The sequence below is a fragment of the Nicotiana tabacum genome, chromosome 11, assembly GCF_000715075.1.
Source record: "Nicotiana tabacum cultivar K326 chromosome 11, ASM71507v2, whole genome shotgun sequence".
Taxonomy (NCBI): domain Eukaryota; kingdom Viridiplantae; phylum Streptophyta; class Magnoliopsida; order Solanales; family Solanaceae; genus Nicotiana; species Nicotiana tabacum.
In genome coordinates this window covers 126,641,569-126,652,132 of record NC_134090.1, presented here as the reverse complement: position 1 = coordinate 126,652,132, position 10,564 = coordinate 126,641,569, and the positions used below count along the sequence as shown (strand labels likewise).

At 38.1% G+C, this 10,564-nt stretch overlaps 1 protein-coding gene across 1 annotated transcript; it reads left to right on the top strand.

Moving 5' to 3' along the window:
• Positions 1–4,411: 4,411 nt before the first annotated feature.
• LOC142166366 (uncharacterized) lies at positions 4,412–9,876 on the top strand. Its single transcript, XM_075225453.1, has 2 exons — positions 4,412–4,555; positions 8,123–9,876. The coding sequence occupies exon 2, from the start codon at positions 8,127–8,129 to the stop codon at positions 9,363–9,365; it is 1,239 nt and encodes a 412-aa protein (XP_075081554.1). The 5' UTR covers positions 4,412–4,555; positions 8,123–8,126; the 3' UTR covers positions 9,366–9,876.
• Positions 9,877–10,564: the final 688 nt, after the last annotated feature.

Here is a 10,564-nt window from a genome sequence, read left to right as displayed (position 1 = left end):
TTGTTGCCTCATTTAGGGCTTATGAGTTTGAAGCTCTGACTCGAGGGTCGTATTGTTTCGAGTTGTTGACGCCAGCCCCCGAGTATTCAGGACGTTTTTTGGCTTTGGGGCCGTTTTTTGCAAAAATATCGAGCTTCCTTGAAACGCAAAATGCTTTTGGGAAGTATTCTTTGATTACTTGGTACAAGTATACATGTCTTTGTTGTTAAGGGCTCAGTTGTTCTATATGGACACGATTCGTTCGACCGTTTGGCCCGTACATTATTTTCCTATCGAGACCCTATTGATATCCCATTTTTCCCTATATATTTTTCAATATGCAAAATACTTTCAAAATAACATATTTATGTATCTATAAGTATGTCCAGATGTTTTTATTATTTTTCCTTAATTTTTAAAGATTTTTAAACCAATTTATTCCCCTATTTTATTCATAAAAACCCACTAATAATTCCCAAAATTATCATTTTTGGTGATTCATTTATTGGATTCTCACATTTATACTAAAATATAGTTATGAAAAGTTTTTCATATTTTTACAAATTCATTTAGTATTTTTAAAGCTAAATTGCATATAATTGCAACATTAGCCCCTTTCAAGATTTAATTGCATTTATATTTATAAAAATTAAGTCTAGTATTTTTAAATTGATAATTATATGCCATAAATTATTTTAGCACTTTTAATTTATTTCCAGAATTTAATTTACTTTTTTTTTATAAAATAAAGGGGAAAATGGCTATTTAAAATCTAGCCAGATTTCATTTCAATTGTAGCCCAAATTCTACCCCAATTCAAACCCAATTACCCCGACCCAATTCCTACTCATACCCGACCCCGACCTAATTAAAGTTGACCCATACCCGGATCCCCACCTAATCCCTTAAATCTCAGTCGTTGATCATTTAGATCAACGGCCATCGGCTGCCCTTTCCTAATTAAACCCAAAAAGACCCCCTTAACCCATTTCATTTGTTACCATACATCGCCTCTGAAATCCCTCATTTCCCAAATCCTCTCTACAACACCCTCAAACCCTAGCCGCCACCATCCTAATCCATGGCCTTCCGAGGTCATCGGAGACTTGTACCATCCTTTCATGGCTTCTACGTGTTTGGTCTTATGGTTTCAAGGCCAGACTATGAAGAACTCTGGTCCAGTCTTCGTTCAATTTTAGTTCATGGCCTTTATCCGGTAATCTTTGACCCTTTCTCCGGCCAGCCATAGCCGCTCGAGTCAGACCTTTGACTCTCCTAGTTAGATCGGTAACTTTCAAGGCCTTTCTCGTTGCTTTTGGGTTCTTCTGAAACCCTAATTTCTAAGACCTTTTGATTTCTTTCAGATCTACTTTATATTTATGCTTGCTTTGAACTTTTAAGCATCTTCTCGAAGTTTCTTCAATTTTGCTTTCAAATAAATGACTCTCTGTCTTTTTCGATTAGGGTTTTTCCTGTTAAATTATTTCAAAATATCTTCTCTAACTTTTAATACGTTTAAGATGTGTGCTTGTTTGTTTAAATTCTTGCTTGATTCGTCTGTTTACCATCTTTCGAACTCATTGTTGTTGAAAACCCTAATTTCTTTTGGGTCTCAGTCGAGTTCTAAAAGTTGTTTGTCAGATGAGTGTTTGTTAGTTAAGTTTTGTTTGATTTGTTTGTTTATCATCTTTTATGCTCTACTATTGTTGAAAAACCCTATGTCTTTGGGTCTGAAACTGTTCGTTTAAATAGTTGACTCGATTTGAAGTTCCTTGTTTCAAAATCTCTTTTCCTTCATGTGATTCCTCTGACTCTGGGTTTCTACTATCTTTAAAACTCGACTATGCTTGAAAGCCTAACTTTTCAAAAGGTTTCTCATATGTCACTGTGAGACTTTTGCATGCTTCTGATACTCTATTCTTTCTTCACTATTGATTCAACTTGACTTGACCTATTTGACTATCATGCTTCGAATGTTTGCTATCTACTGAACTTTGTGCTACTATTGCATGATGTTTCTTTTGCCAATAGGTTTGGCCTCGCATGTCTAGTATTTTGTGTACTCTATTTATATGTTGAGGTTCCTTCTTTGATTGATCTTCAATCTTGTGACTGATTTCAAAACATTTCTTTTATGAATTCTAATTTCACTCGCCTATCAAGGTTAATTGATTCCTTTCCTTATTTTGCTTTGCTGAACCCTTTCCCAAAATAAGTATATTTCTGTACTTAGACTGGATAACTTACTCGATGGTTTTACTACTCCTTTTATGGCAACAATCATTCTGCTTATAAACTAATTTTTCTTTCCTTATTTTGAGCATGTCACTGCCCGTTAAACAAGTGATCTCTTAATTAAAGGGGATCCACTTGGTTAATTGATTCCCATTGTGATTATTTCCATATTTGTATTGAAACTTTATTTATTACCTTACTTCTCACATGTTTTCAAAAGCTATAAGTACCCTGCACCTTCTCTTCTTTCAGACACACGAACGCAAGAGGAACACTTTTAGTTCTGAACTCACACTTACACTAAAAACACTCTCTCTTGCTTTACTACTTGTACTGTGGCCTGTTTAACTGGCTGAAAGCCAAAGCTATATCTCGAAGTCCTGCTATCTTTCTTTACTGTATTTTTGCTTCTTTGACTGGTATGTTCTAGTTAAGTTTTCAGCATCAACAACAACATGGTCACTTAATATTCTTGCCTTCTTGTCTGCCTATTGCTTGTATCTAATTCAGTACCTTATTTAACATGCTGTAATTTCTTTTCTCCTGTTCTCAATCAATGTATTATGAATCCTAAATCCTTACCCCAATATGTTTGATACTTATGGTTTGTTTGTGGCATGACAACATTGAATATTGCTGAACATGACTCAAACTTGGTCCTCCTAGGATCATAACCTCCATGTTACCCTTATATGTTGCATGTTCTGGTTGATTTTACAAGCATGACAGCACTCCCTATTGTAGTGCATGCCCATAATTAACTTATGCCTAAGTATATAGGCTCCTTGCAATGGATTCCCAAACCCCTGCCCCCTTTGATGTAAAATTATCAACTTGTTTGAAGTGTTAATGGTCGTTTCCCAGCACCTTTTTCCCTCTTATTTACTTCCTTAGTTCTCAAAGCTCTGTTTCTGTACTTGCACTCTTCTCTTACACTTAAGTTCTGCCCCCCTCATGTGTGCCTTGCCTTGGGACCAATGAGCTCCCTCTGAACTTGGACACATGAGGGCTGGCGTTTCCATACTGCACTTGTCCCTATTTTGGTTATGAAACTTGGGTGTGAGCACTGCCCGGGGTCCTATTGAGGCCCTTAGGGAACTCTGACACACTCAAGTCCGAGAAAGGCTTTGGATCAGGGTATTTGAGTTGGTTTATCTCATAACTCAGATAGGAAGTCAAGAATCAGGCTTCCTCTGGTTGTATTTCTTTTCTTTGTATTTTCCTGATGTATTTAGTATTTAGTATTCTTGATTTGTAATAAGTTGTGATAAACATTTGGGGCAGGCTAGTGAAAAGGGTTGGGTATTTTATGCATGTCAAGGGTAGAAACCATGCCTATAGGACTGTAGACATGTGATTTTTGACCCTCCCCAAGATTTTATATATTTTAGCGTGTAAATATTTAGTTTAGGCCTAATATAGTTATTTTAACTAGTTTTGACTCTATTTGCTTTATTTTATCACAAAAAAATATTTTCTCTTATTTAGCTAGTTAATATTTTTATCTAGTTACTTTTAATTTGTCTACTAAATTCAAAAATACAAAATAATTCTAGGAATGTTATCTTAATTTTATAATGATTTTTATTTTTTTTATCTTTTAGTACGATATTTTGAAAATACCAAAACAAAATAGTTTTATTTTAATGGTCAATCTTATTTTAATAATTATTTTACTTAAGTAAGGTTAATTAATAAATGGTGTAGTATTTTTGGCCTTGTTTTAGAAGAAAGAGTATGAAATTTGGGGCTAATTTTTTGTTTGGTCTTAATTGAAAAGACCTAATTTGGAATAGCCCAAAACATTGAGCCCATACCCCATTCCCATTTGACCTAACCTAATCCCTACCCCTATAAAATAACACTTTTAACTCTTAAGTTTTTCCAATACCAAGACCTAAGACTAAAAAGAAACAAAAAAACGGCGCAGCAGGGAGCTAAAGAGAGGATCACGCAATCCCTATAGAAAGCTAAAAAAGAGGCAGCAATTGATTTTTCTTCTTCCATTTTCACCAGAAAAAAACAGCAAACTCCTCTCTTCATTCTAAGAAAACCACAAGCCACACCCTTTACCCCTAAATAAAATCCAAAGAAAAAGCTTCAGCCTTCCTACTCCAAACACCGAGAATATAGCACCAGTTATCAACGAGTTCGAGTTCGTCGGCTCAAGATCGGGTTTCTCCGGCAACGTGTGAGGTCTGTTTGAGGCTCATCGTCGAAGCTTCGATCGAAGCTCTTGTTCGATCTCTCTGTTCGATTTTCCGGTCGAGGTGCCATTTTGTCGTCGATGTTTCTTAGTGTACATTTGCTGTTCGATTCCTAATCAGAAAGATCTACCAAGGTCCATTTCTACTTCATCGTATTCCAATTTTGTCTTATATCATTGATGTTATTGGAATTTTGTCACCTAAATAAGGCCTTTACTGGACTTTCCACTCTTCTTCTGATTTGACTTATATCTTGGCATGTGAAATCCAATGACGAGAGTCTTTAAATGTTGGAAAATTTAACAGAGAGTTTGTACGTCATTTTAATACCTCTGTCTCATTTAATACTGCATGTTATCTTCAATATTTTAAGAGTTAATTAAATAGGTTAAAACAATTTGTAAACAATGTGGTTTGTTGTGGGCAGTTAAGACAGAATTGACCTTCTAAATGCATTTCCTACTTTTGTGGCATTTTGTTGCCTTCTCTGGAATTTCGCAATGTAGAACTTTAGTTGCCTCCCTCAGTTGTAACTCTACCTTTCAGGATTAATAGTGTACCGAAACAATATTGACTAATTTTCTATATTGATAGCCCTCGACCATCGCTAGTGATATTTCATCTAAATAACAAGACGTGGTGGACTTTAATTGATAGAATGTTCATTTGTGTACCAAGTTAGCAAGATTAAAGTTTGAGTTCCCTTTTTATCGTAACTTACCTTGCTGTGATTGAGAAATGAAGCATTTGATTCGTGTCTACCCCATTTGAGATCGAGCTGTGTGCGAAGCAATTCGTTAACGTCCTAACTTACTTTAGGTGCGATTAATAATAAATTGTCATAGCTACGGGTACGGTTCCCGTGACGTGGTCATGACACCTAATTTCTAAAAAATCCGGGGTACATTTATGTGACCCGGCTATAATTTAATTTTGTTAATAAAATAAACCATCTTGATTGTGGGTACAGTTCCCGTGACATAGTTACAATGCCTAATTTCCAAATTCGGGTGTGCATTTATGTGACCCAAATCTAAATCTCAACCACGTTAGATAAAATGTATCGTGGATCGCGGGTGCATTTATGTGACGTGGTTCAAGATGTATTTTAAATGACGTTGCAATCTTCCTTAAAAATAATTAAAGCGGTTATAAAGTTTAAAATTGAACCATAGGTTAAACCATGTATTAAAATCAGATAATAATCCAATTATAACAGTTGAGCGACCGTGCAAGAACCACGGAACTCGGGAATGCCTAACACCTTTTCCCAGGTTAACAGAATTCCTTACCCGGATTTCTGGTTCGCAGACTGTAATACAGAGTCAATCATTTCCTCGATTCGGGATTGGAACCGGTGACTTGGGACACCATAAATCTCCCAAGTGGCAACTCTGAATTTTAAATAATAAATAAATCCCGTTTCGGATGTCATTTTAAGTTGGAAAAAACTCCCTTATATACCCTTACGGGGTGTAGGTAAAAAAGGAGGTGTGACAAGGACTATATTAAATTTCTGCATATTCAAACTGCATTTAGAAACCATGTCTATAGGACTTCTTGTTCAACCTCACATCTGGATAAACTGCCTATAGGGATCATCTAAAATCCTGTGCATTTGTCACCGTTTAGATACCATGTATTAGGGCCCAATTGGTTATAATCCAGTAACGCGTTAAAATTAGTAACATATAGAAATCATGCCTATAGGGGTTCATAAGTAAAATCATGTTCGTTTCTACTCCCATGCAATGTTAGGTATCATGTCTAATAAGGATCGAAAATTAGTAACGCATAGAAATCATGCCTATAGGGATTCTTAAATAATTCTGATTCGCTTCATTCACATTTGATGTTAGATATCATGTTCATAGGATTAAAATCTGTAACAGTAGATACTATCACCTGCAGAATCTGTAATCAGTCTAATTTAATTTTGATACATTCTGCATCTCTTTTAATAATCTAATTCCCTTACTTAACAAGGTTTAGCAAGCATACCTATAGGATCTCAAACACTTCGTTATTAGTGTCTCATCACCTTCTGAACTCAGTAGATATCATGTCTATAGGACCCCGTCTAAACACTTAGGCAAGCCTTGGAGTAATAACTATATACTGCATCTGCTTCTGTTAATCGCTACAACCAGAAGGCAGGCCTGATTTGGACTTCTTATCTGAGTTATGTAATAAACTAATCTGCCTCAATAATTAACTTCCCTCGTCTTTATGTGCTTTAATCAGACCCAAAAAAGTATGTGCAAGTCCGCTAGTTATGTGCTTTTGTTTGAGGAGGTATACTTGAGCCTTATGTGTTATGTGCTTCCCCTTTAACGTGCAGTCTTCTATATGTTTTGTATGTCGCCTTAGATTTTTACCTTTGAAACCTCAAGTCAGCCTAATATCCCACCCTTTTTAGGATTAGTAGTCTTAAGTGCCTCCGGGATTGATAGGAATGGGATGGGTAATAGCATGCAATAAGTAATCGAGACCAATCCGCGCTTTAATACCTTAACAGGGTGGGAAGGGTAGATATGGATATTATGACCACGCGATAATGTCATGTGTAGCACCTCATTGAGGAGTGATTACCGTACATTGTGTGGGGTGATCCATATTAAATATAAACCTAGGACTCCTTTCCTTTATTTGCAAATTTTTCCTTTTTTTAAAACGCTTCTTTCAAATATTCTTTCTTTTATGTGTTTAAATCCCCTAATATTTAAGCCCATACCTGTCTATTCGCTAAATTCACAATAATTGTCTGGCTGGGAACCACACTAGTGGATCTTGAGGGGTGACTAACACCTTCCCCTTGGAATAATTTCAAACCCTTACCCAATCTCTGGTTATTCAAACAAACTCAGAGTTGAATCTTTATTGGTGCCCTAATGCACCTTAATCATTAGGTGGCGACTTTTTAAATGCAAACCCAGTTCCCAAAAGGAACGAGTTGTCCCTCCAAATGTCATAAACCTGATTTCGCGAGAAAAAGGGGCCACGACAGCATGACGACTCCGCTGGGGATTTTTAGGCTTTTACCATTTCAGACTATTACTGTGAATTTATGCTCCTTTATGTGCAATTACTTGTTTAATTTCTTTAAGCATTCATATTCCCTTTTCAAATATTGACTTGTCTTTTTGTTTTCCTTTACTACTTTCCATTACTACTGCTTTAAATTATGAAACTGTTGTATTTACTGCTTTTTTAAACGTGCAAATACGTGACAACATGTTTTTAATAATTTCATAATCATATTCAACATCATATTCCACTTGTGCCAAACAAATCCCATAGCAACTCTTATAATGAGTGGTTGCGCTCTTCCGATATTATCACCCCCTAAATCCGAAAAAGGCATATTTGCGGTAAAATCAGTTGATCAACAGTGTAGTCGACGGTTCCGTGCCTTTCCCCCTTGAGTTGTTCGCTTAAGGGTACCAGTCTAAAACCCCATAGAAACCTTACTCTGTTTAAATTATGCATGCATCATGGTCAAACCTAGACGAGTCAGTTATGTTGTCCGCATAATGACTCTTTAAGATAGTCTTGTCCAAAGTCAACTGGGTTTCCCTAAACCCAAATGGATTTTACCACGTTCTGTGCATTTATTTGGAGAACTAAAAGCTTCATGCTAATTGTTGATGTTAAATAGTTGAGTCCGGTAGGGGTATGGTCTTAACCTTTTTGTCTTGCAGAAATATGAGGCACGAAGTCCCCAGATTCGGCATGGTCACCAACATCCGCCCAAAATTGCTAAGCTGGTGGGAGGATCTTCACTTTAGTGATCAAACTCTTGTCCGAAAATATTTGGGAGACCTACCTTCTCTCCTGGAAATCCAACCCAACAACAAGATCATAGAAGCTGCTACTCTGTTCTGGGATTGTGAGAGGTCTGTATTCCGCTTCGGGGACATTGAAATGACACCTTTACTAGAAGAAATAGGAGGATTGGCTGGTATAGCATGGGAAACTCTGGGTTTGTTGATGCCTGAGAAACGCAAAGGTAGGGGCTTCCTCAAAATGATGGGTTTGAAGAAGAATCTAGAACTGACATGTCTAAAAGAATCATATATCCCCTTTGACTATTTGTATGAGAGGTACAGTCACAACAAATCCTACCGTACCTATCCTGACGAATTTGCTATCACATCATTAGGGCATATTCATCGAAGGGTCTTTGTATTCATGTTTTATTTCCTAGGGTTGATCGTGTTTCCAATGAAGAAAGCTAGAATCCACACCAGACTGGCTATGGTAACTAAGACCTTAATGGAAGGAATTGGCGGTCAACCATTTAGCATTGTGCCCATGATCATTGCGGAAATATACCGAGCCTTGGAGAAGTGTCAACGAGGAGCCAAACACTTCGAAGGCTGCAATTTGCTACTTCAGCTCTGGCTCATAGAGCATTTCCAAAGGGGTGAGTACCAACAAGAGATCCAGCGAAGGGACTGGGATGATCATATCGACTTCCATCATCCGAGGCGAATGAATTACATGCCCAATATGTTCGCTCAACCGGAAGATGCCAAAGTGTGGGTAGTGTTATTTGATAATCTAACTGAGGGCCAGGTACAATGGATGTTCGAGTGGTTCCCTACCGAGGAATTCATCTCCCGATCCAGGGATGCACCATTTCTGATATTAATCGGTCTGAGAGGAATCTATCCCTACGTCCCTCTCCGAGTTATGAGACAGGCTGGTAGGAAGCATGTTATACCTAGGGTCGACAAGATGAGTGACTTCCGGGTTGATGATAGTCCTTATAAGTGTCAAGCTCAGCATATGAGGCACGACAAGATCGTCATGGGGAGAGATACCATCGAGCCAGACAGATACCACGCTGGTTGCGCTCCCTACTATTCAGGATGGTTGGAAGATAATCACGATGGACTAGGCCAGCTAGGGTTTGCTAGGGGGACACAGGATCATAGATGAAAGGGCCAAGGCACAGGTCAAATACAACCAATTGCGCAAGAGGATCCGTGAGTGAGAAAGCGAGCACCGTGAAATACAAGAAGCCAATCAGAAGTTAATTGAGGAATAGAAGGACATGGCTGTCAGTGCCAACAAGTGATTAGGATACTTAGAGCGAGGCATAGTACAGTTGGAAAGAAAGTTTCTCAAGAGGGTCGAAGACTACCAAAATGCTGAAGGAAATGAAGGTGGACATCTAGCTAGAGTCTACCTACTGCTGGGACTTCGCGAGCTGGGAAAGTTGTTCGATGGAGCCAAGGATGCCGAATCAGGGGAAGGGCCTTCTGGGACCAAATAGATAGGAGTTTTTCTTTTTTGCTTTATGAAATATAATAAGGCCAATGACCACTAGTGACTTTTATTTCCTGTTATTTAGTGTCGATTTGGGATTCATATACTTTTTATCAATAAAATGAGGCATTTAGCATTCTAAGTTCTCCAAATCGATTTGTCGCTAGGCCTACCTCGGTAACAAAGAGGTCCCCAAATTAGGACACGATTTACATTCTTGCACTGTGTGTTTAAATAGCGCAACTCTTTTTATAATCCTTACTAACTTGGTTACCTTTTGCTTTTACTTTTGTTTATTATTCCCCCTCCCCAAAGGTTAGTTCGTTCACTCTGGCAAGATCATCTTATTCCACGAGATCCAGGGGCCCTCCACCCACTCCCCCTCTCAGTCCTGTCAAAAACAAGAGCAAAGTGAAGATGGAAGATTTAAACAACGCCAGAAAAGAGAACTCAACTAAACGGGTAGAGGTCACTCATGGTCATGGTACTCAGGTTTCCAAAGAAAATGCATCCCAACCCGAGCAAAAGCTGCTAAAATTTCAAGAAGAACTTGATCAGTTTCGGAATCTGGCAAATCTGTCATTTTCTTTCACCACTCCAGATATCAATTTCCCAAATGCTCAGAACCCCACACCTCCACAGAATATCCCAAAGCAACAAAACCATCCCGTTCTTCACCACCACTGCAATACCGGCCATACCTCAAACAACACCCCGCTGCTCATCCCAGAACCCTTGAACTCCACAAATGACCATTTCCACACCCACCATAGCACCCTTATCTACGTGGAGACTATGCCACACTCTACCCAACTCATCTCAAACACACCCGAGTCTGATGATAAAGACTCGCTCATTAGGAACCTGGC